At 36.4% G+C, this 26,447-nt stretch overlaps 7 protein-coding genes across 7 annotated transcripts; 3 read left to right on the top strand and 4 right to left on the bottom strand. All coding sequences in view use genetic code 12, as the record gives it.

Annotated features, from left to right (window-relative positions):
* Positions 1-5,235: 5,235 nt before the first annotated feature.
* DASC09_023060 (uncharacterized protein) lies at positions 5,236-8,187 on the bottom strand (the record flags this gene model as incomplete). Its single annotated transcript, XM_064995909.1, has 1 exon — positions 5,236-8,187. The coding sequence occupies one exon, from the start codon at positions 8,185-8,187 to the stop codon at positions 5,236-5,238; it is 2,952 nt and encodes a 983-aa protein (XP_064851981.1).
* A 1,005-nt stretch (positions 8,188-9,192) lies between these two features.
* Positions 9,193-10,191, top strand: DASC09_023070 (uncharacterized protein; the record flags this gene model as incomplete). Its single annotated transcript, XM_064995910.1, has 1 exon — positions 9,193-10,191. The coding sequence occupies one exon, from the start codon at positions 9,193-9,195 to the stop codon at positions 10,189-10,191; it is 999 nt and encodes a 332-aa protein (XP_064851982.1).
* Positions 10,192-10,590: 399 nt separating this feature from the next.
* Positions 10,591-11,910, bottom strand: DASC09_023080 (uncharacterized protein; the record flags this gene model as incomplete). Its single annotated transcript, XM_064995911.1, has 2 exons — positions 10,591-11,733; positions 11,866-11,910. The coding sequence occupies 2 exons, from the start codon at positions 11,908-11,910 to the stop codon at positions 10,591-10,593; spliced, it is 1,188 nt and encodes a 395-aa protein (XP_064851983.1).
* Positions 11,911-12,965: 1,055 nt separating this feature from the next.
* On the bottom strand, positions 12,966-15,572 carry DASC09_023090 (uncharacterized protein; the record flags this gene model as incomplete). The annotated part of the gene is made up of 1 exon (XM_064995912.1): positions 12,966-15,572. The coding sequence occupies one exon, from the start codon at positions 15,570-15,572 to the stop codon at positions 12,966-12,968; it is 2,607 nt and encodes an 868-aa protein (XP_064851984.1).
* Positions 15,573-15,894: 322 nt separating this feature from the next.
* EXP1 (Exp1p) lies at positions 15,895-16,395 on the top strand (the record flags this gene model as incomplete). The annotated part of the gene is made up of 1 exon (XM_064995913.1): positions 15,895-16,395. One exon carries the CDS (start codon positions 15,895-15,897, stop codon positions 16,393-16,395), a length of 501 nt encoding a protein of 166 aa, XP_064851985.1.
* Positions 16,396-16,742: 347 nt separating this feature from the next.
* Positions 16,743-20,990, top strand: CTR9 (Ctr9p; the record flags this gene model as incomplete). The annotated part of the gene is made up of 1 exon (XM_064995914.1): positions 16,743-20,990. One exon carries the CDS (start codon positions 16,743-16,745, stop codon positions 20,988-20,990), a length of 4,248 nt encoding a protein of 1,415 aa, XP_064851986.1.
* An 894-nt stretch (positions 20,991-21,884) lies between these two features.
* On the bottom strand, positions 21,885-25,844 carry DASC09_023120 (arrestin C-terminal domain-containing protein; the record flags this gene model as incomplete). The annotated part of the gene is made up of 1 exon (XM_064995915.1): positions 21,885-25,844. The coding sequence occupies one exon, from the start codon at positions 25,842-25,844 to the stop codon at positions 21,885-21,887; it is 3,960 nt and encodes a 1,319-aa protein (XP_064851987.1).
* Positions 25,845-26,447: the final 603 nt, after the last annotated feature.

The following is a 26,447-nucleotide window of genomic DNA, read 5'->3' on the forward strand; positions in this document are numbered from 1 at the left end:
TGGTATTGATTTGGATTATACAAGTTTATAATCCAGAGTGCTTGGTTATTTTCTAATTCAATTAAGACATCCGTGATGTGTTTTTGGAGTTCATGTTGGACAGTAATACCTGCTAATTTGGATCCTAACACTGGAATAGAATCATCAACAATTATTGCTGTTCTGGAACAGGTTGAATTATAGTATATGACTTTGTTATCGAACTGAAACGAAAAGTCTTCTGATAGATTTAGTTCTTGGAGCAAAGACACATTGGATTTTTGGGTGAAACTTATTACCAACTGGTCGCTGATACGACTCCGTTGTATATTTTGAGTATTGATTTTAATAATCATTATGTTTATTCATTGGAATTTTGATTTGTCTGTTTGTTTCTGGTTGCATCAGCTTCCAGAGTTGACAAATCATCATTGGTTGGTGTTAATTCTGTTTTCTCATGTACTGGAATTTCATCACCCAGTAGCATTTCATCCTCCTCATATTCTTCTGAATCCTCATATTCGTCTTTTGCATCATAGATGTATTCTCCATCATTTTCATACTCCTCATCATATTCTTCGTCATTATCATTATCAGGTTCTGCACTTGATTCAGACAGGGTTGGCTCTTTAGAGCCAGTTTGTGCCAGTTTTGATGTCACTGATGGGAGTGGGTCTTTAATGACTAACTTAATAGATTTTGGTACAAATGGTTTTGGTGCTGAAGGCTTGGTGGTGTTAATTTTGGTCAAAATTGGGGTAGAGATTGGGGTAGATTTTGGGGTAGATTTTGGAGTAGAAGCTGGGGTAGAAGTTGGGTTGGACAAGGTTTGATTAGATTTTGGGATAGTTGGATGGGATCTAAACACATTCAACTTAATTTCTGGTTTGGCCGAGTCTTGTTTGGTTTCAGCTGGTTTATCCCTTTGAAGGATTTTCTTTGGTTTGACGGATGCCTTCTTTTTGGAGGCCTTTCTAACTTGATTAACCGGAGGAGGGGTGATTTGATGCTTTCTGTTGATAGCTGGTGTGGTAGTTTGGATATTTTCATAATCGTCATCTCTTTCTTTGGATATTAATCCCAATTGGTGGAATGGATTCTTCCATAAATTGCTCAGTTCATTTTGTGGTGGTTTTGACTGTCTGGATCTAGATGAACCATGAACCATGGTGAACTCGGTAGAAGGAACTTCAATCACTGGTGGTTGATTTTGCTTCTGTTTGGGGTTCTCATGACGATCATCTGTAACATTTTTCTTTGGCCGCTTAAAGTAACAGTCTTTAGCTACATGGCTAGGCTTTTTGCAAATCGCGCAAGATGCTTGCTTGCAATTGTATCTGGTGTGTTCTCTTGAACCACAATTGATACAGTGTAAGCATTTAGTAATAACTTTAGAAACAATGTTGTCTTGGTGAATAACCGGGATTTGTTTTCCTGGTTCCATTTCCAAGTAACCATAAATGTAACGATTTTTAAGCTCCTCGTTAGGTCTTTTAGTCATGTCACTTTTAATCACTGAGAATGATGTTGGTTCAATTTGGGCTAGGTCAAGCGCTTGCTTGATGGTAGCATCGACAAAATAGTCAGGGGTTGTTTCCAAGGCTGTTATCTCAATCAATTGGATTTCTTTATCATTCTTATTGATATTGATGCGTGGCTTGTAAGTGGATTGTTCAATGTCAACACTTAAATGGCTAGTGACAAAATCAATAAATGCATTACGTAACTTTTCATTCTTAGTTTGTAATTGACCTTTCAATATTGGGATAAGTGAGGATTTGAGACAAATAGTTTCATTTGAAATAAACAAGTAGTTTTGAGCTTCAATTAAAGCTTTCTTGATGAAGTTGATATCATCATTATCATTCAAACCAGTTTCAATGTTGGTTAATTTAACATCGATTAATTTTTGGAAGGCATCCTTTATTGTACTCAAATGATCATCAAGCTCATACTTCCGGTAGAGCTCAGGTGGGATAATAAATGACATCATGATTTTTTGTTTATCTTGATGGCTCATAATAAATTTAATGTAATCCTCCTCTGCAATATTAGATTGTTTCAATCTTGAGAATTCATTAATTAAATGGGAATTTGTATAAAATTTGAAAAACTTTTCAATGGTGTAGATTTTGACAAATTCTTGATATTTCTCTTCAACATTTTCCACTTTTTGTGTGTCAAATCCGAAAAGTGATCCCCTCATGCCCTTTTCCTTAATGGCATATTCAAGGACATCTTGGTGTTCGAACTTGATTGATTTGAGATATTTAGCCCATTTAAAAACTCTTTCGAATTTGGCTAAAACATTTTGAAAAGTGGAGGTGGTATTCATAATCAGGGTCCCCTGTTGGGATGCGCCTTTAGAGCCCGAGGCGATTTGGGCGTAGGATCTGCTGAAAGCAGCAACTGGGGCTGGGTTAGTTTTTTTTGGGGTTTTTTGGTTTTCAGAGTTTTTTTGGGTTTTGTTGTTTTCAATTTTTTTTTGGTTTTCAGAGTTTTCAGTAACAAAATCAATAGAAACAGAAGGTTGTGAATCTCCTTGAGATTCAATGGTGGCTTGATTTGACATATGCATGTCGACGCTAGTGTCATCTGCACTATCAAGATTGCGATCGCAATCAACTGGAGAAACATTAATTTCCGGGGCTGGGCGGTGGGCAATATCAACATCAGAATCAGCATTAGAGGCCTCATTTATGGTATTAGATGGGGTTTCAAAGGTTTCAGCAGTACTTAAAAAAGTATTGTCATCTTCCTCAGTGATTTCTTCGTCTGAATGTGGTTTATTTCCGTGTTTGTTTACATTGTTTTGATCGGTTGCGTTGGGATTTGCATGATCTAAGTCAACGTTAATATCAGAAGAAACCAGGGTTTCTTGAGAAGGAGGATCATTTGTTGGATCAGTGGAGTAGTTAGAAGGCTTTGGAATTCTTTTGGTATTATTAATACTCATTTTTAGTCCAAAGGTATTTTTTTTTTATTCCGATTTTTTTTTTTTTTTTTTAAAGACAAAATTCAATATATTAATTAATTATATAACTATATATCTCATAAACTACTTAATGTAGTTTGAAAATTAAAGTGTTAAGGGAAAACCATTAATGGTGAAAAACCCTATTATTGAGAAAAAATGTTTTTATGCGTTTTTAAGGTTTTTAATTGTTGTTTTTTTTTTGATTTTATTTTTTTTTTTGATTTTATTTTCTTGTTTTTCCCCACCTATTTTTTCTTCTCCGCTTAAAAGATATTGCTTTCAAGCAAGAAGATCATTGAATCAACGGCCATATGACAATTGAAATGCCTTTTGGATTTCAATCTTGATAATTTTCGTTGGAAACCTAGATATCTATCGATCATTCTGGTTTCGTTCATGTTGGTGGCAGGGGTAATGATTGTTTGCCAGGTTAATGGGATATTCAAGTCAGTTTTTTTCCAAAGTTTCTGGGCCAATGGACATTCAATAAGATGGTGCTTCATGATTTCAAATTGGATTTCCTTTGGGGCATATTGGGGTTCATCATATCTGGTTAATTTTTTGCTGCAATAGTCACAATGATTATTTACGTAATTGTGATTTTCAATGCCCAAATGAAAGATGTGAATATTTTGATATTTCCCCGGGAAATGTTGGTTGAATTTTTTGAGGTTATGCCAAAAGTTATCAACTTGTTTCTGATTCACCCCAGTAATGTCCATGAGTGTTTTTGACATCTTGTTCACATCTTGTTTTTCCCGTTGTTTTTTACTTCCTTTAGTATGGTCAAAATCCTTAATTCTAATTGGAATGTGTTGTTGATATTTTTCAGGAATCCCTTTTTCAATTGAATTTTTCAAATCTTCAATTCCAATCTTCATTGGCTTCAACCTGATTGTACGTTTCTTTATACCAAGAACTTTTCTGAAATCCCAGTACGCTGTCCTTTCAGCATCTGAGAATGTGCTGCTATTCATAACTTCCAAGGAAATTGAATCATTGGTATTCTCAATGTCATCCGCTAGTTCAAGTAATACCACCCACCAATAATGAGTTTTGATATATTCATCCTTTGGTGATTTTGTTGGTGATGTTTTTTGAATGATGTTATTGATACTTGATTGGATTTTAAAACGTAATATCTGGTTATATTTAGTGTGACTATCCAAAAACAAATCCTGGAAAATTTTGGCTCTTCGGTGTTGGAGTTGAGACTTTAAATCAATCATTGAGAAACCGCCTTTGTTGTTGTGTGTCTTGAGTGTATCCAAAGAAATAGGTGTATCTTGCTTGACCAATAACTTAATCGATGTGTCAATTTGATTCAACTGATTGGGTAACAAAGGTTGGTGTAGTTCTTTGTAATAGAACTTGGATGCAATATATGTGTTGAATGCTTCTATTTTTGATTGAATCAGCAAGCTGGTCATGTTTGATAACTTGTATTTGATATGGAGGTCACGCTGCAATGTTTCCGGCCAAAATGTCACTGATGGTCCAATAGTTATCCCCAAATATGTCAATTGAAAGTTTTCATCAGCAATCTCAAATGGGAATGGTGTCCGATTTTTAGAAATTGTTAGTCATCATTGTATTAGCTTTATAAATTCACTACACATCAGCGGATTTAGCTCAGTTGGGAGAGCGTTAGACTGAAGCATCTAATTCTTCAAGTCTTGTAATCTAAAGGTCCTGTGTTCGATCCACAGAATTCGCAAACATTTTTTTTGCTTCCCCTCTTATGAATATCGAGAATTAATTAAGATATTCCAGAAAATAAAATACAAAACTTTTTGAAGAGAAGAAATCGGTAGTTAAAAAAATGTATATATAGCACAAAGATACTGACTGTATCATTAACACTCTTTCGATAAAATTTCAAGATACATATACAGCTCATTAGTACCAATTTGAGAATTTCAAGTGAAATTGAATGAAGAAGAATGGAAAAATTGATTTACCGATAGTAAATAATAAAAAGCTAATGAAAATAATGTAAAATTAATAGAGCACTGGAATGCTGTTGGAAATATAATATAACGAAACAATAAATTGAGGTAGAGAATAATGGGAATATGCTAATATTTATGAGATGCAAAGAGAATGATCAACTTGCTAAAATTGAGTTGATCTTGTAAATGAAAAAACAAAAACAAAAAAAAAAAGATAGGAATATAGTACAATAATAATAATAATAATACAAAGGTAAATATAAGAAATAAGAAAACCTGTGGTTGAAATTTAATAGCCAGAACTCTCTGTGATACACCCAGTCACACTCAGTTCCCAGTCTGGTTATTGTGATTGAGATTTCTTCTATTAGCATTCAATAAACCTCCGAGATTGAAATAGCTTTTGCTTCTCCGATTCTGGGATTTTCCCAGTTTTTCCTTGGATGCCATTTTTTGAGGATAGAAACGAGAAGTGCTAGAACTTTCACGAAGTGGAGGTCTAGAAGATTGGGATTGAAAATATGAGCTTTTATCATTGGCGGTAAATGGAGAAGCTTTCTCATTTGATGATTGCTGATAAGAAACATTCAGAGGCGATTGGTTTGGTGGTGATGTTGGAGATTGACGGAAGATTCTAGAAGGCGTCGGAATTTTCAATCTATTTTGAGAACGTGGTTTATGTTTCCCAGAATATTCATGATGTGGTAAAGGATCTAGACCAGAATCACGTTTGTGAGATTCTTTGATAGGCGGGGATGAGCCACGACATTGCGGTTGTGAATGCCTTTTATATTTGTTTGATCTCTTATTGTTATTATTATTCTTGTTAATTTCATTCACCGCCGGAGAAGATGATGCATTTTGTGGACTATGATCATTGAATGGATAAAATTGATGGTGTGGTGATGCTGCTGCTGACTGATATAGATCATCATTATATTGATAGGCAACATCATCATTATCAAAGGCTTCATAAAAATATTGATCGAAGTTTTCAATATAGAAAAGATCAGGGTTCCCATGATATTTTTCATCATTAGGATATTTATGGGATTTCTCAACATCGTCTATTGTATCATCACTAGATCTACCACCAGAAGTTGGATTTTCATCATTAACTTTGCCCGTATTACGATCATCAGAAAAGACATGGTTTTGTAAAAACCAAACCTCAAGTCTAAACATTTTGTAGATCAACTTTGCCATTCTTTGGAAAGTTTTGCAGTCCAACAACTCTTGGAATTTCAAATCATAATAATTGTAATAAGTATCTTTCTCGGAATGAACACTTAGGAATTTCATATAATCAGCAGCGTCAGTTTTTGACTTTTGTGGTTCAGGAGTAGCAGCAATATTTTCATTCTCTAGGTCTTGCCATTTAGTGCAGAAATTCCATTTCAATTCCACAAACTGTTTCAAAACTTCGACCAAAAATTGCATTTTGAAAATAATTAATTGTATAGGGTCTTCTCCACATTTAAAGAATTGAAGAATGTTATGTTGGCTATATTGAATCTTGAATGACTCGAAATGAGCAAATATCAATTCAAATGAGGTTTCAAAACTGTCTCGGAATTGGGTCCAGGAAGCTTCACTAATTATTATTTTCAGAGTATCATAAGTCTTATTAGATGTTTTCAAGTCACTTTGCATTACTTTCAACAATTTTCTCAATGTACTCAAAGAACTCGTGGAATATTTCCTGATTATTTGAAGTGACTCATCGTTAACGATAGTCAATCCTCCAGCAGTGTTCATTAAATTCAAATGGCCATAAGGACCATTAATTGGCATGAAATCATCATATCGGAAACGTTGAATTTTAGCAAAAGTCACAAGCTGATCAAGGTTTATCCCTTCCAACTTTCGAAGATCAAGTTCAAAGTCTTTAGAGTGTTCTTGTTGGTTAACGAGAAATTCGGGTAAATATAAATCAGTAATTCTGATACGATCAACAACTTCAATATTCAACATCAAAACTTCCGAGTCCACTAAATTTGAGCCTCCCATAACCGATTTTGATAAGTCATTGAAAATGTTGTAAGACACAATTCTACCGCGGACACCAACCTCATGAACATCTTTGGAAGATTTGATGAGATTATTGGTATCGAAATTTGGGTCCTTAATAAAGAATAAACCAATAACAATACCATTATTGTCACTAGCAGTATTTTGCGGGGAATAGTTGGCAAAAAGCTGAAGGATAGCTTGCTTTATGATCGGGTTTATGATTTTCAAATTTCTAATTTGGGACTTCGGGAAATTGGGGGTCGAGGTTGGGATAATCAATAATAAATCATCATCATGATTATATAATGGATTATGAGTTGCAGCATTGATGAGGGGAGTTGTATCTTCGAAAGCAGATTCATATTCACTGACAGACTTTTCGCTTCCCTTTCTTCGATCAGTGAAATAAAAAACATCCTCCTTTGGATTTTCAAGCTCATAAGGTGTGGCATTGTGGTCGGCTTCTTGTGCGGTGACATATCCATCATCAAAAACATATTCCATATTATTGAAACCACTTTCGATATTATCAAAGCCACTCTTTATACTATCCTTATCTGCAACTCCATTTTCCAAAATTTCCTTGTTTTCATAGTCTGATAAAGTTTCTGAAACTTTGATGGTCAAGTCTGAGTGATCTTCAGGGTCTAATAAGTTATAAATATCTTCCTTTTGGTCTGAATTGAAAATTGGTGTTTTTTCTTGATCCTGGTTTTTCTTGCTGTTGTCGACGACGTTTAAATCAGGGTTTTTCTTTTTTGGTTCATTGATAATGCTGAATAATTCTTTGACCCTATATGTTCCATCGTTGTCTGAGTTCACATCTGAGTATTTGTTTGATTTTGCAGTGTTTTGAACGTACTCGTCCTCGTTTTCCACCACGATAACTGGGTATCCTTTCTCGTTGACATCACTTAGATCCAACTGGTCAATGGCTTTGAATTTTATGTATTGGACGGAATCTGTAATATCAGAGTCATGCTGGGCCTCAATGATCTCGATTTTGAAAAGCTGATACTCGTAGTAATTGTCTAAGGTGTCAAGTAATCGTATTTCCGATTGGTGTTTTGCGATGACGAAACAGACGGCGATATTAGTTTCTGTAATGAAGGCGTCAAATATCTTTTTAATTGAGTGTTTTGAACAGATGAGGTTGGACACTTCCAACAAGTTTGAATAGTCAGAAAGGATGGTAGGAAGTTGTTGGAACACTTGATCTGGGATGTACTCGGTGTTTAAAGGGTTGTCAAAACAATCCAGATACATGATTGTTTAAGGAATTTTCTTTGTTTGTGATGGTCTATACTAGTTGTAAGATGGTATCTGGATCACTCATTAAAGATGGGGGGCACAAAACATTGGTGGGGGAGGAAGAAGAAGAGTTGTCATGTACCGAATGATTGACGGGGAATTGGGGATGTCTATATGTGATTTGGGTGGTGCTGTAAATGAATGATAGGGGAAAATCATCACCTACTTTGGGCAAAAAAAAAAAATTACTGCCCGTGTTGCCAGTGTCTCACTCCCTGTTGTCGGTGGTGCCTGCCTGCCAGGAGAGTTCATGTACGTGCGTAATTTACCCAAGCGCTGCTAATTTTGTTTGTACAGAGGGCTGTTGGCAGGGATCCTGGTTGATCCATATATATATATATATATATATAACAGGATGGTACCCTTTTGAAAGTCGTGGGATATCGGTATCCATATAATACAGATTAAAATACTCCACAATAGGAGCAGAAGCTGGACCCTCTCTGACTCGAGGATGTTGCATGGCATTGTCAAATGATTCACAAATATCAGGTCCGATTTTAATTGGTACGCGGGACGGGGACGAATTCACAGTTGTGCGCAATTTAAGTGGTAGAAAGAATTTATGGTCTGAGACTGAGCACCGAACAATTAGGTTCGTGTTGGCAAAAGGACGTCGTCGACTAACTTTAATTCGTATAGACAAGTCCGCGTCGCACTTTTTGCTCTGTGGTGTTGTTTGACGGGGGTTCGTTGCTGCTGCTGCTGCTGCTGCTGCTGCTGCCACCACTGCCTTTCTGGGTGGGTAGTGCACAAACACGTGAACGACACATGCCACCCTCAACATGCATCAAACTTGCCACAAACACAAACCATCAGCGCTCATCGAAGGGTATAAAAACTGGGAGCGTTTCCCCCAAGATTCTTTCCAAAAAAACTCCCAGAAAAGGAGGAAGAAGGACGGCGGACCAACATCTACAAAAAATAAATACTACAAAACATTCCATCCTCTACCATACAATGGAAAGTAGACCTCCAAAGCACATCGAAAGTAAATTCTTCAAACACTTGACCACCTACAAGCTCGGAAATAAAGTCGTTAAGGTATTTGTGAAAACCGCTGGCCCCTGTGCCCACGTCACCCTTGATTTAAGCGGCAAGTCTTTCAAGAAGTTTGTCATTACGAGTGATCACGTCCTCGATAAAACCTTGGTTGCCCTTGACGAATACGTTCCAGAATTCATGAGAGTCGCAGAGCCTATTGGTAAAAATAAGAAGAAAAGAGGAGACCCAGTTTTTGGTGGTTTCGATATCGAGCCAGCCGAGAGAGATGAGATTGAAGGAGATGAAGTGGAAGAAGTGGAGATGGTAGATGAAGATCCCGAGGAAGAAGTGGAAGAAGTGGATGCAATGGATGACTTTTCAACTACTCCATATGAAGTTTTCGTTCATAAGCCGGTCCACAAAGCTGCCCTTGATTTTAGAAAGTCTTACTCTGTAATTTTTGACACGAAGGGGAAACCTATTGTTAGAGGGTGTTTTGATGGATTATTTGCCCCATTCAATATTAAGCTTGAAAAGTTTGTCAAAATCAATTTCCCAACCGCAAAAAAGGTGCCAGTTTGGTGTTGCTCCAATGAAATGTCAAGATCTGGGAAATTATTCATCAGCGTCTTTGCCAGTTTAGTTTTCAAAAAAGACATTAAGATTCACAAGAAGCATAACAAGAAAATGGGCCACGGCCAAGGCAAGAAAACTGCTGTTGTGAAGATCCATGCTAAAAAAGAGATCAAAAAAGTGATTCATAAAGGTTCTAAGCATCACCACCATCATCATCCTCCTTATACTCCAGGAGGTCCAAGTATGCCAGGAGGTCCAGCAGGCCCAGGAGGTCCAGGAGGTCCAGCAGGCCCAGGAGGTCCAGCAGGCCCAGGAGGTCCAGCAGGCCCAGGAGGTCCAGGAGGCCCAGGAGGTCCAGCAGGCCCAGGAGGTCCAGCAGGCCCAGGAGGCCCTAATTGAAAAAAACTTCAAAGCTTTTGCTTCACTATCTTCCACCAATATCTTCCACCACTAAGATTGCATGATGCTTGTTTTGTAGTACTGGTGTTGTCTCATACTCTGTGATTATATATAGATAGACAAGAAGAATAAGTATCTCGAAGGATTGGATGAAATGCAAATATAAATAAATAAATAAATAAATAAATAAATAAATAAATAAATAAATAAATAAATAAATAAATAAATAAATAAATAAATAAATAAATAAATAAATAAATAAATAAATAAATAAATAAATAAATAAATAATACCTTTATTCGTTAGAAATATATAATATACATAACTTTATGCTACCAAAAAGCACAGATTTAAAATACAATAGAGCTGAGGAAATGAAACCATGAAATTCAAACGCCATTATTCTGCAATTTTATGCTCTTCAACAAACTTCTGGATTGCCAATTTCAAGCTTTTGTTAGGGTATATTTGGTTCAACTCTAACGGTTTCTTGACCACTGGATCAATATGATGCTTAGCGACAAACTCCACAAGATTCTTTCTTTCATAACTTTCACCATAAATAGTAATCACAGGATCTGTCATCATACCATATTTTACCGGGTCAATTAAATATTCGGGGATTTCATAGAGAGGAACATCTAATCGCACTTTAAGCTTTCCATCCTTTTTGGCATCTGTTTTATTATTACCATTAGTCTGTTTTGATTTATCAGAAGTTGTAACATTAATTTCCTTACTATCTATGGCCGAAGAATCAGACCTTTTTCCAGTATTGTTACCATTCAATTCTTCCTTGACAAAGTTAAACAAATCGTCGGCATCTTTTAACTTATCATGATACCGTTTCGCCTGGTCTTCTATCTGTTTTTGGAACTTCGGGTTACGTCTAAAGCTGGCTTTCTGATAATCGTCATCTTCTATATGATCGTACTGTGAGATAATATTATTGCAATTGGCATTATATTCTGATTGGATGGAAATGTTGAGTAAAAAATGAAGGTTTTCATAATTGGCGAATTTTCCCCTGGACAATCCCGTTGAACTTTGCGATATCCCTTCTGATTTTAACGAGATGTTTTTACGATTACCGCAAAGTTTGACTCGAAGCTTTGAGATAAAGTTCATCACGTCGACCAACGATGGACTCTGAGCCTCAATTGCCAAACGATAACATTCGACAAATTTACCCCACGCCTCATGAAGTTTGCCAAACATGAACGCCACGAGCCCAAAATAATAATAAGCTTTCAAGTTCTTGCAATCAATACTCAACGCCTTGCGAGAGTCTTGTAATACCAATTTCAACAACTTCGTCGACTCTTCAGCTTTAGATTCCTCATGGTCTGGTTCGTATTCAGGGGTGGTTAGCCAGGTCTTGAACCATGAATGTAAATTAGGGTATCTCTGTTCATGAAGTTTGAAAAATGCAGTGGCTCGATTGGTGTAATACGCCACTTGATTGGGGTCTTGTTTGATTGCCTTATCGTAAAGAGTTATGGCTTTCTCGTAATCATGTTTACGAAAATGATCATTCCCTTCCTAAAATGCGCATGTTAGTATATGATGAAGAAGAATAAAAACCAAACCACAGATCATACTTGATCTAAAAGCTTGATTCTTTTTTTTTTTTTTTTTTCAATTTAATAAAAATCTATCAATAAAAGGACTCACATTTTTGAACTTTTCAGCAGTCAGGTTGGTTGCAAACGGTGCCATTATTACTATCTTGTCTCCAATCGAAATTCCTTAAATCACACCTATCTATATAGTGTATTTATATGATTGGATTATTGTAATCCAAAAAAACAAACAAATAATAACAGCAAACAAAACCTCTTTCAATGAGAACTTATTTCCTCTAATCACAGATCTCAGATCCTATTTTCTAACGAAATCCCAATTCTCCGCTGCAAGATCTGAAAGTAACCAGAAACTGCAAAAATCAATTGAAAGCGAGTTCGCCAGGAAAGAAACAAAAAAGCTTAACAACAGAATTTAAAACTAGCGATGAAGATAATTTCTTTTCCCTTCCCTCTTTTTATTATTATTATTATTTGTATAATGATATAAATCGCAGCCCGTTCACGACATAACTGCCTTTTTTTTTTTATTTTATTTCTATTTTCTTTTTTCTCCCCTCCGCTTTTTTTTTGCTGTGCGTCGAGAGAGAACTAGCCTGAATCATTTGACACCGTCAACATTATTCAATAGTTTGATATTTTTCTTGAATGAGGAGTTTAAATTAATGAGCATGAGTATTATATCATTTTATTATGATTATGATCATGATTATTATTTCTCTTAAAGAAGAAAAGGCCAGAGGCAGCATTAAATGGTATCATCCGCAGCAAATAGAGAAATATATTATCTGCCTTTGTTGATCAAGCTTTTTGTCAAAATATTACAAAATAATTTTTAATAAACTTGTAAAATCAAATGAATCATTTAAAAAATAATAATAATAATAGTTTTTTTTTTTTTTTAAAAAAAAGCAGCAAAAATTCAAACAACAATGCTAAAAGAAAAAAGAAATCATCTTGCATAAATAATAACCCCCAAAGTTCCCAGAAAAAACAAACCATTTAAAGAACCAGATCCAGACCCATGTACTGAAAACATAACTAAATTTGAGCGTCAAAAAAAGTTAATAAAATAATAAAAAATAGGACGATTGAAAAATAGAAAAGAAACTAAAAAAAAATGAGCAAAAAATGTATCAAATGTGTGTAAGGCTTTCATGAATTCGGTAGATCTAAATTAACGCCAAAAGCTCAAAGTTTTATGATAATATCATCACCTTGAATAATATCGCCAATAACACTAACGCTGTCAACTCTAACTTTCAAAGACTTGACTTTTCCAACTCCATTTCCATTGCCAGAATCAGCCAACTTCTGCAAATCGATGGCCCAGTAATTGAAAAAGGAAACCCCAAAAAACTCATCATTAATAAAAATATTCCAATAAGCAGCTCTCGTTAAATTATTAGAAATGAAATCGACCCATTTAATGTAGATTAAATTTGGATTCAACAGTTTAACACTTTCCAAGTTCTTGATCTTGTTACGCATAGAAGGCATTGATGTGATGTCCTCATCTAAAATTGAAAGAATTGATAATTCACCAATATAAAGCTCTGTTAGACTGGTTGGCACAGAGTTGTCTGGTAAAATAATCCATTCTTCATCATCATCATTATCATAATCTTCCGAAGACGTTAATAATGCAGATTCGCTTGAAGAAGGAGTGCTACTGGAACAGGTTCTAGTATTATTAATAAACGACGATCCAGTCCTTCTCAACTCACTTCCATCATGTAACTTGTAAACATTGGCAAATATTTTTTCATCCGCTTCATTAAATCCATTATGGTTTTTTCTATCGACTTGTTGGTTGCTAACCCAGCTGACGTTAACAGAGTCCAAAATGCAGTATTCCCATTTGACACCCCTTGGAGTTGGGAAAGTCATTTCGATAGTCTTCCAATCAGTTTCATAAAATGAGCTCTTGATATCCAGTCTTCCAATATCCAATGGGACTTCCAAAACACCATCTCTGATATTATAAATAGACTTGTATCTTCTCTCAATCCTGTATTTAAGTTCCAATTGGAAATATCCATCAATCTGGCCAATTTCACTAATGTTGGACTTCAAATTATCAATAAAGCTTTCCTTATCAGATTCATTGACCGCAGTCACACTCAGAAATTGGAAGTCTTTGTTGACAATATTATACTTATAGGTCATCCTAATCCTGATGTTTTCACTGGAACAATCATTTCCAAAATTGAATAGCCGTTTACTCTTCAACTCCCTATCAATATCACTGAGTTTATCACTGTCACTTAAAATTAGCTGGCTGTTATTCTTCACAATCTTCAAACACGAGCCGCCGACAAAAGATTCATCATCATCAATGGAGATATCAATTAATTGGTATTTTTTACTGAGGCTCTTTGTGTCTTGACTGTAAACAATATCAGGGATCTCATATTGGAAGTTGCTATTCACCCAATAGTTATTGAAAACCGTCTTACCATTGATGGCAAAGAACTTCCCTTGACCTTTGGAAAAATTTGAATAAAACAAAAATGATTGTTTTTTGGAATGATTATTAGCAAAAGGATAGAAACAACAAGCGCCGTATGCATCAATATAAGTCGCTATTGTGTCATTGTTACCATCGTATTTCCAAAGTTTTGCATCATTCTTCAAAAAGTTGTCTTTACCCAAGAATTCATAAGTCCAAGCAGGAGCAAAGAGACAAACATTGGAATCATATTCTTTGCAAAAATTAACAGCAATTGGCACGTCATAGCCCCCATTACCTATTTTTGAGCCTCTTCCAAACATATCAATTCCGACGTATAATGAAGAATTAATTCCATGAAGTCCGGCAATTGCCACGTTCTTTTTAAGGATACTCTCATCCCACCAATAATTTGTCAAGAAGTAATCTGAAGATTTAAAGAGTTCATAATTCAAAGGAGACACACCATTTTCGTATTTAATTTTGTTGAGCTCAGGAATAAAAGAATCATACCAAATGACTTTTGACCGGGGTGAAATGCTATGAATGGATGCTCTCAATTGTTCCACAAACGTGATAATTTCAAAGGACTCAGAACGATTAAGGAACCTTGTTTCAATGTTTATCAAGTACCCATCAAATTTATAATGCTCGTACAACTTCACAAGCATTTTAATATAAATGTATTCATGATTTTGATTTTTGCAACATAATTGTGAAAGCTGTCTGAATTTGTCGGCAGTATTGCCTTCAATAATAATGGTACCCATACAGTCAATACCAAATTTATGACAATTGTTGATCCAGGACACTGTTGGTACACTGATCATATTGTGTGAGAAATAAATGAAATGGTTCACTAGAGAGGGGAATTGTAGGAAATAATGTAAACCGTTTGGATGAGGAAAGTATCCGAGAGGTGATAGGTCCTCATTGTCGACATAATTGCCTTTAAAATCATGACATACCGATAAGTTAATACCAGCAGATTTTGGTGTCGATCTTTTATAAAATGCCAAATCTTGACGGGGAATTCTGAAGCTATCATATAAATTATCATTGATCTGATCGTAGTTACTGTACCAGTCACTAAGTTCTTCCAAAGAATTCAAGTACAATCCATCAATACAAGTTCTAAAGTTATTTGCCGCAATATTGTTAATACCGCCAGAAGTAGCCAAATCTGGAGCACCATTGATAGAATCTGTATCCAGAATTGTTGCAGCCTGAGAATAAACGGAAGGCGCTCTAGAATTCCTTGAGTCTCTTAAATCTATTGATTGGTGATTGCTTTGTGTGCTTCCTCTTCGAGAAAGCCTTCGACTAACACGAGCATGGGAAAACATGGCTCACCAGATAGGAAAAAAAAAGATAAGAAGAGGAAAGAAATCGAAGCTCCTTGAATGATTATAATATTGCGATCAACGAGGAAAGAAATAAAGCACAAATAAATATGACAGAGAGAATGATATAATTTGTTGATAAGGATTGTTTGTGATAATAACCTTGTGAGAGCGATGACCTTTACCCGTTTTTAATCATGTGACAAATCGGCGTACTTTCTTGGAGACGAGACGATAAAGAGATCAGATTTTTTTTTTTGGTTGAGGGAATTTGGAATGACATAGTCCATTTGTTGTTTGCTGATTTGTAATCCTCCTCTATACCATGGCTCTTTTGGTTTTGCTTCTATTTTTCATGGCGATTGTAATCGCCAGTGTCTTGTTGCCTGCTATCAATGGTATCGGCAAGTTCGAAATCGACAGAGATTCTCGAAAAAAGAAGCAGGATGATGAAGATGAAGTGAATGTGGCTGTAACCAGTTCATCGTCCTTTGGCTACGTCCCACCAGATGAATACGATGAAATCGAATCGCCAGAAGAAAAGAAATCAAAGAGACAGTTAATTAGGGAAAAGTTGGAACAAGTGGAAATTCCTTTGAAGTTTAAGACCACTGTGTTGGATGACCAGGAGGTTCCTAATCGTGGGATTAGACAAAGAAGAGTGGTCCACAAAGACTCTAATGAGAAAGATCCTAATGTATTTGACTTTGATATCGACCAATTGATTGATGAAGACAACAGACAACAGGCCAATGAGTATAAAGCCCAGGTCAAGAAGGTTATTGGCCAGAGCAAAAGTAACAGCAACAGCCCACTTCTTCCATGAAAAACAAAAAACAAGAGGAAGTTGGAGAAAAGTCCTAATAAGAACTAATTTTCTGGTTTGGTTGATTATATAATGACCCATTTTAACGAATTTTTTTTATTTGATTTTGAAAGTATATATAATGCACAATGTAGCAACACTATGCAAGTGTCACGATGTCCGGCTTTTTGGATGGAATTTTTCCTCGTGGTGTGTGGGTTGTGTTGGGGTAAGGCTGTTGGTGATGGAAATTGAAAAACGAAGGGGAATCATTAAAATAATAATAATAATGGTATCTCCATCAGATTATAAAAATATATTTGTTGGCCAGACAGATAATTGCATCAATCGAATCAGTTTATCTTACCATGTCTTCTGATAAGGTAGAGGATTCGGTGAAGTTCTATCTTCCAGATGAAGAAAATCTCAATAAGTACTACCATAATAAAACAATTGAAATTTTATTGACCGACGAAGACGAAACCCAGCAAAATGATGATGAAATTGTCTCTGTCAACATTCCAAAAGATTTAACCGACGACCCAACTGAACTTTGTACTTTATTGGAAAACTATTCTCAGAAGAAGGAAATTTGGCTTTCTTTTGCCGTGTCTTACGCGTTACAAAACAAATTCAAACAATCTGCAGAATTAATCAAGTCCGCTTTCCAATCAAACCAACTTCAGCAGGCAGGTAACTTTCAGAAATTCAATTTCCATTTGTTTACCGCCTGTTTGAACATCAGAAAGGCCAGGGTTGCCAAGACCATCGAAGAGAAGGAAGAATGTTTTAGAATTGCCGACAATGAACTCGATATTGCCTTCTCCATCAATCCAGTTTCCAACGAAGCTTTATTAGCCAGAGCCATTCTTATGTCATTGAGAACCCCAAGTGACTATGATGGATTGTTGGCTTCTTTTGAAAAAGTATTGAAGAAGGATGAAAATAACGCCTTTGGATTGTTTGGTAAGGCCAAGATATTATTCAAGAAAAGAAATTACACATTGGCTCTCAAGATCTTCCAGCAGATTTTAATTTTGAACCCATTATTGAAACCTGATTCGAGAATTGGTATAGGTTTATGCTTTTGGTTTCTTGGGGATCTTCATTCAGCCATCGACGCTTGGGAAAGATCTTATGAATTATTCCCGAAGGATTTTACTAGCGGGTTATTGATTTCTATTGTGAAATTTAACAGAGCGTTTAATGAATCATTAACCGACAATGAGTTCATCAAGCAATATTCCGAAGTTGTCAGTATTGTGGCAGATTTTTATAATGGAAAAACTCTTCCGGAATATGAAAATATTAAACTAAAATTGGAAGACGACGTGGAAGTTCATGAAGATAGCAAAAGCTCAGTGACACTGGGAATATATAAAAGAAACCCATATTTACTCAACATCTTATGCTCTTATCTTTATTCTAAAGGTAAGTTTGGCTTGTTGATTAAGATGGTGGAGGACTTTCTTGGCCAGTCAGCAAGTACTTTAGAAGCTTATAATAGGGTTGCGGTTTCCGATTTATTCTTTTGGTCAGCAAGAACTTATTTTTCTCTTGCCAACAGCGGTATTGAAGAAGATCATGATTTGCCACCTCACGTGAATAGCTTGCCAAAAGACTCATTATTAAATAAATCACAACAAATGATAACCAAATCCCTAACTTATGACAAAAAGAACCTTTACTCAAGATTTTTGTCTGGTCAAATACAATATTTGAAGAAGAATATCAATGATTCTATATTGATCTTTGAAAACCTCATAAAGAACCTTGAAGGGGAGATGGGTAATAGTGTGAACAAGAATTCCAAGAACGAAGCCAAGGATAAGTTGGTGGAAATCAATTATATGCTTGGATTGTTGTACCATGAAAAAGTGTTTTCTGAGGATGGAGAAATCACCAAGGCTGGATCCGTGAGCGCATTAACTAAGCAAACCAAGTCAATGGACTCAAAATCGTTAATGACAAAGGAAAATATCGACAACGTCAAGAAATCAATGAGTTATTTATCGATATACTTGAAATTATGTGGGCAACTTAAAGAATCAGTGATTGTCAATGCTTACTTGACCAACGCTAAGAATTACGAGTACTTGAACCAGTTTGATAAGGTGCTAACCAATTTGGAAAAAGCAGTGGAATTATACAAGATTCACGGAGGGGTATTGGATTCTGAAGGAGCTTTGATTGAAGATCCTGCTAAACAAATTCCTCCTGAAATCTTGAATAATATTGGAGTTTTCCACTTTTTGAAGAATAATCTTGCGGCATCGAAGCAATTCTTTGAGGTTGCAGTGAAGTCAAACGATTTGTTATCCAATGAGTTTAGTGAGGATCAAAAGACCACAATTCAATATAACCTTGCTAGAGTTAATGAAAACGAATTGCTTCTTCAAGGGTTGTCTGTCATTAAAGAGGAAGCTGTTGATGCCACTGGCGATACTACAATGAGGACAGAAGAAGAAGATGATGACTTGATGACCTCGACCACCAAGCAAATCCAGAAATTGTATTCGGATGTTATTGGTAGGGCTCCAAATCACGTGTATTCCAAAATGCGTTCTTATTATTCTTTGGCATTGGACCCATTGTACACCGCTTCCAGTGAAAGACTCGATGAGTTAGACGAAAAAATCCGCCTGTTACTCAATTCGTACGAATCAAGTTTGGAAATCCGTGCTTTCTATGGTTGGTTCATGAAAAAGTTTAAGAGAAGACTTACGAGTTATAATGAAACCATCAAAAGTCATAACCCAGAAGATAAATTGTACAAGGATACATTGACGAAATATGATTCTCATGATTGTTATTCATTAATTTCTTTGGGTAATATTTATCTTTTATTGGCTCGTGAGGCCAAGAATATTGTAAAGCTGAAGGGGAAGAAAGCGTCATCTGCTGAGATTGCTAAGCAGAATAATTTCTACACCAAGGCCACCCAGTTATATCAAAAAGCCTTGGTGGTTGATCATTTCAATTTATTTGCTGCCCAAGGGTTGGCAATCGTGTTTTCGGAATTGAAACAATCTGATGTTGCGCTTGAAATTTTCAAGAAAATTAGAGATTCTTTGAATGATGTTTCCATTTTCATCAATTTAGGTCATGTTTTGATTGATATCGGGCAATTCAGCAGGGCCATTGAATGTTATGAGATTGCTGTTAATAGATTTGGTGGACCCGGAGCTTCTTCAGTATTAGCTGATAACAACAAGGACGAGATTTTAGATATTTTCAATGAGGATGCCCTTGCAAAGTACAAAGATGATCTTCAGTCATTGACCACTAATAGTAGCTATTTCACTTTGTTGGGTAGAGCTTGGTATTGTAGAGGGGTTGGTGAAAAATCATTAGATTCGTTGAGAAATTCGTTGAAGTTTTCAGAAAAGGCGTTCTTAATTGCGTATGCCCAACATTTGAAGAATCAAAACTCCCAAGTGTTTTTGCTTCCATCATTGAAATTCAACATTGCGTTTATTTATTTCCAAATTGCGGAATTTGTTAGAAAGACCCCAAATAACAAGAGAACTGCCGAAGAAATCGAGAAGACCATTGAAGGTTTGGATCTTGCTATCAAGATCTTGGAAGAATTGGCCGGCAACAAGAATCCTCCATATCCTCCAACCGAATTGAACCAAAGAGCTACTATGGGTACCAACACCATGAAACCACAATTGGCTAGAGAACTTGAAAGTCAAAAGACTTATGAGAAGGAATACGCCGATAAGATTATTGAAGGTAAGAAGATCAGAGAACAAGAAAAGGCGAAGATGGAAGCCGAACAGCTTAGACGTAAAGAGAATGAAGAAAAGATCAAAGAAAAGCTAAGATTGGAAAGAGAAGAGCTACAAAAGACGGCGATTGAATGGGCCACCGAATTAGCCGAGAGAAACAAATTGGCAGAAGCACAAGAAAGGCAAAAGAAGGGCAAAAAGACCGATTCGGATGGGTTTGTATATGAGGATTCTTCTGAAGATGAGAACCACGACGGTGAACCTAAAGAAGAAAATGATTCTAAGAAGAAGAAATCGAGAAAAAGAGCCGCTGGTGGTGAAAAGAGAAAAAGAGAACCAAAGGAAGATGATGGCAATACCGGTGGCCGTAAAAGAAAGTTGGTTAAGAAATATAAGTCAGCTGATGTTATTGAGGATAGTGATGAAGAGGCTGATTATGCACTCGCTGGAAGAAAGGATGATACCGAGACTCATGAAGAAGAAGAGGAAGAAGAAGAAGAAGAAGAAGAAGAAGAAGAAGAAGGAGAGGAAATGGAGAACGCTGACGGCGATAAGAATCAAGATGCTGATGTTGATGAAGATATGAAAGAGGAGGTAGATTCTGATGATGTGAAGGGGGAAATTGCCGAAGAAGCAGATGTAAAAGAGGAAGAAGAAGATGAAGAAACTGCAGACTCTAAGACAAATAATGATGAAGTTGATGTCGAAGTGAATGAGGAAACTGAGGCTAATGAGGAAAAGGAAGAAGAAGGCAGTGAAAAAGGAAACGAAGAAGGAGCTGAAAAAGTAGATGAGGAAGAAGCTCTAAAAGAGCGGGATGAAAATGAAGATAATGATGAAAAGGAGGAGACTGTGGAAAGTTCAGAGAAAGAGGATAACTAAGATAATGAAAAAAAATGAAATAAATTAACGACAAGGGAGACTCAGGTGACATAGAGTCAGCAAGACGAAAAGCTAGAGGATCTGAGGGGGGAATATCGATTTCAAGTTGATGGAGAAACAATGCAATATCATAAAAATGCAGAAAAAAAAAACAATAATATTCTTGATGTTTGGATAATTTCCCATACTTTTTCTGCGTCTTTGTCTCTCAATTTTCATATTATTCTATTCTATTCTTTTTCTATCTTATCTTTTTTTTTTGTACTTTTTATTTTTATTTTTTTATTTTTATTAAATTTTATTGCCATTTTTGTATTAATTTTAATTTTATCTTATTGTATTTACTCAATTTTCTTTATTTATATTTGAAATTCTAAAATTGGTGGAGATCCTATGTCTGATATTCTGTGTGATTCCGCCTGGAATTGTAATTGAGATGTAGAAATACGTTATATTTTTATGTTGGAATCTTGGGGGTTCTGATAAACTGGGAAGTAACCAAAAAAAAAAAAGCATAAAGTCTCATTAAACATATTCTCTAAAGAACACCTTCTAGAAAAGAGAGTATTTATAAAAGCGGAAAATAAAAGAGAAAAAAAGACATCAACTTAGGTTCATACGGTTTTTTGAGTTCAGAAGAGGAGAAAGAACCCAAAGAAAAAGAAATAACCAACACCTCATTAGTACTGAATAAAAAAATTCTCATGAAAATTTCCATATCCGCTGGAAATAGCGTTAACATTGCAAGAAAACTAGATAAAAAAAAGAGATAGAACAACAAAAAAAAATTTATAGTCATAATGCATGTTAGTTAGAAAGCAAAGAACAAAAGGAAAAATATATCATCAAGTAATTACAAGAAAGAAAAAAAAAAAGAAGGCATTAGTGTAAAAATCACAACAATCCCAAATCATTTTTCGAGTCATCATCCAAGCTTCTCGAAATATCGTCATCCCTTGCCCCGGATACATCATTGGTTGTATCAGCTCCATAAAGCTTAGGGGTGATCTGGTTTCTTGGTGTGTTTCCGCCAAGGCCGCTTAATGGATTCCAAAGACTAGTTAAACTTGTGTTATTAAGCTGGGTGGAAACTCTGGATGGAAAACTTCCAAAAACACTAGTGCTGGAGCCATGTTCACGTTCAGATAATAATAAAGGTAACTTATCGGATCTCTCAAATGTATTCGCTGGCAAATTGTCATCATTTAGAGCTAGAGAGCTGTTAACAGAACCGTTACCAGCTACACTTGGAAGAGAGACAAAGCTATCGTTTTTCAATTCAAGGGATTCAACATCCGCGTTTTCATCATCACCATCGTCCATAATATTTGGAACGCTTGATACACCAGCACTAAATCCAGTCGAAGTCAGAGACTGATTAATGAGTTTGGACAGTGAATCCTCGTTTTCGTTAGTTGGAAATCCATTCAGATTGCTCGCAGAGATTTTTGGCGAGGCAGCCCTAGCGACTACAGCAGGAATGTTTGGATCTTCGCCTCTAAAAGAGAAAGTTTCTGCTACATCACTACCACCATGATCAATCGAACTTCTTGCTGTAGTTGAAGAGTTAAAATTATCAATTCCTTGCCATCTAATCAAAGATGTCAAATGTTTCCTCAGTTCAATGGCATCTTCATAAGAAGGCGGTGGTCCTGCACGAGCGATTTGCTCTTCACTATTGGCCAATAATAGTCTATTAATAGTGCCATTCTTCATTAACGGTTCTTTTCCAACACTCTGATGATAAGTTGGAGGCTTTATTGGAGGCTTAGTTAACAAATGCATTTCTGGCTTATCCTTAGCGTCTTCACCAAATATGCTGTTTGTTTTGGCAACTGGAGCATTGGAAGCAAGCAACAACGGAGATTTAATACTAGATGCCAGTGATTTTACATTACCATTCAAAGTGGGTGACAAAGCTTGCAAAGTTGGTGACAAAGCTCTGAAATTCGGAGATAAATTCGGAGATAAACGAGCTGTTCTAGCCGGCAGCAACTCAATGGTATTCGGACCATTCGAAATAGGGCTCAACAAGTTATCAATATTACCGTTTGTTGTTGACGATGCCTGAGGAGACATACCCACCAGATGGAGATTTGGTTTCATCGGCTGGGCCTGGACCGCCACAAGATCCAAATCGACAGCCCTTGGAGAGTACAAATTTGAAGAAATCATATCGGGAGTAATGTCCGATTGAAATTCATTATCTAAAGTCGTATAATCTTCACCAGTTGGCATGTGGCTCTCACTATCACCATTTTCAAATATTTCCTCAGTAGGAATAGCCGGCTTACGATGGGCATCAATCGCACTAGTGACGCGAAGTTCATCGTCCAAAACGTTATTAAGCTTTTGTGTAGGATTGAAGTTTTCCACTTGATGTCCATCAGTCAGTAGGATTTCTGGTGGGAAAAGTGGATTGTTGTTTGTCAAGATTTCAATTTCCCCACTTTCTTTCTTTTTTGCATAAGTGTAAGGATCATACATTCCAACCCCATCATAAGCTGGTAATAAAGTGTTAGCTTGAGTACACAAAGGATGTAACAAATTGATGGGCGAGTCGATGGAGATCTCATAGTGTTTTCTCTTTGGTTTATCAAGAGCTGAGCCAGTTGAATCACTTTTCTTTCTGCTAGCAATACTTGGGCGACGCGAGCCATGTGAACTATAACTGCCGCCATTATCTGACATATCGCTAAGTGCCCCATCATTATTATGAGCAACTGATCGCAAAACGTCGCTGCTTGATTCAGGCAAATTTCTTGCATTTGCATCATCATCAGCAAGGTCAAATTCATCAATTTTCTTGGAAAGCCTAAGAGAGATTTTGATCCAGTGATGACATTGAATGTTTTTATGCTTTGCATCGGGATGAAGCTTAGAGCTAAATTTTGAAAACATCTCTGGAACGTATAATTGGTAATTGAAGTCCTTGGAGCTGATATATTCTTCTTCATCATCTTCGAGTGATTTTTTGGGTTTTTTAGTTTTCTTTTTACCATTATGTTTAGAATCTTCAATCTTTTTTGAAGAATTGTTTTGAGCAGTGTGACCTATAAGATTGCTGGCAATATTTTGGGGTATGGCTGAATTATCATTCGAATAAACGAAAGAGGAATCATTCACATTGAGAGTCGATCTTTGGTGAGAATTTTTCTTATCAGATGTGTTTTTATCGCTAATGATACTATTATTGAACCCGAGGTCCTCGAAATCCCTCAAGAGATTAGTTCCGACTTTCGGTTTATGCTCTAATAACAAGAATTTCCTTTGAGGTTCAAGTCTATGAACTTTTCTTTTTTTACACCAATATTCCAAAATCTCGATAATAAAGATCTTGATCTTGTATAGTTTGACATTTTTGTCGGTTGGCACTACTCTAATATTGATCGGCATAAAACTGTTAAGAATGACTGAATTAGAGGCGATCAAAATAGAATAATTTAAACGATCTTCCCAACTTTTGTTGATCAAGATTGGATCGAAGTTATCTTCAATTGATTGCGACAGATTGGTTCTAATTAGATTAACCTTCTTTTTTGCTCTGAGGGCAGACTTGAATTTCCCAATCCTTCCAATTTCCAAGTTTAACCAATAATTGACAAATCCAAAAGTCAAATTTAAGGATTCTGGAGTCGATTGTGCAATCTTATGCTCGAAGTTGTAAATATAATCGCCCTGGTGGAATACATAATTGCCTTGAGAGTCAATATGATTAAGTTTCCCATGGGGGCTAGAATTAGCCCCCAAATTGTATATGCTGACACTATCTGAATCAAGTTTCAGGGCGGATGCTGCCAAATCCAAACTTTTTCTAGCGGTATTTGATATCTGTTGCGTAACATTGGTAGCTTTGCTGAAAACGTTCTTTGATAAGCCTCCCAAAAACTTGGATGTCCTCAGGCTTCTTTGCGACAGATTCAGGGTGACAGCGGTGATAGAAGAAAACAAGTTGGCGGAAAGCATACCTGGATCATTCAAATCCAAATTATCGATGTCCACATCGATATCTTTCTTGGATACATGATCTGGTAAGGTGTTTATATGATCTGCCCCACCCTTTTGATATTTAGGTGAAGAATGGTCATGCACGTCGAAGAAATTCCACTCACAGTTCATCAAAGTCTCAAGCTCCACAAACTCTGTCTTTTTTGGAGGAATGCCTTCTGGCCAATTGGTTCTTGAGTCTCCATGGAAATTAAGGTCTATATTTTTGATTTTGGTGTTATTTTTCAATACTCTAAATAACAATATTCCTCGGAGCATTGTTGGTGGTAAATCTGCGCCTTCGGCATCATCATCATCATCATGTTCATGTGTGACACCATCTTCGGTGTTGATCTCATGAGTACTACTAGTATTTTCGCCAGCATTTTCAACTACGGTATGTCGAGGGTTAGCATCATGTTCCGGAAGCTCATGCCCCAAGGCAGCGCCGCCGGCCAGCATCCCGTTGGCGGCTGCCAACAATTCACCTCTTTGTGCTCTTCTTCTTGAGCTTCGACTACCGCCAGCGGCATCATTCTGTAGGAAGATATTGTCTTCGACAAGGATCAAGTATGCTTTGAAAGACGCTGTTTCTATTACTGGGGCGTCCAAAAAGTATGGCAAGAGAAGGTTGTCTTCTAAAGATGGTGCACCAGGATTACTAAGCGTCTGGCTATTCTCCGAAAACACCACTTCGTCTTCATTGACAAAAATATTATGAGGCTGCGGAGTAGTATTTTCTGTGCTTTCTACCGTAGTAGGTGTGGATATTGATGGTAATGGATCATGTGTCGATATTGAAATAGTTGGTTCATTCTGGGTATCTTTTGCAAAAAGGAAATCGGTCGGATTAAGTGGAGGCGCCATTTTCCACCGATTTTAATTATCTAAGAATGAATAAGAATCTCTTGATCGGGTGGTATTTCCAAAGGAATAAGCAGGCTGGAAGATTAAAATAATTGAGAATATATAGCGGCGGCGAACTAATTGGTTTTCGGGAAAAAAAAATAAAAAAAAAGATAAAAAAAAAATAAAATGAGAAGATAAACAAAAATGAAATATTGGCGATTGTCCAACAACAGTAGTGGCTTTGGCAAGCTCCACGAAAGAAAAGTAAAACAAAATGAACAGATAAGCGAATAAATAAATCCCAGCTTTGGAAACGGCTATATCTTTCCTAGCGTGGTGGTTTCCCTGTGGAAATATGTGTTGATATCTGCCAACTTTAATGATGATAACCTGACTTGGGATGGTTGCACAATCATGCACTGTAGATGTGTTGAATGGAACCGCTAATCGGAGACAGCCAATGGGAAACGAGAGTGCTCAATAATAGTAGATAATATATATATGCTTGACTTCCAACTGTATTTCAACTATTATAAGGTTAACCAACACAGTATATTAATATCAGTGTTATTATCACCGCTACGGCCCGCCTAATCTTCATACTGTGCGGCCGGAATAGAG

Source organism: Saccharomycopsis crataegensis, assembly GCF_037102585.1.
Source record: "Saccharomycopsis crataegensis DNA, jcf7180000000075, whole genome shotgun sequence".
Taxonomy (NCBI): Eukaryota; Fungi; Ascomycota; class Saccharomycetes; order Ascoideales; family Saccharomycopsidaceae; genus Saccharomycopsis; species Saccharomycopsis crataegensis.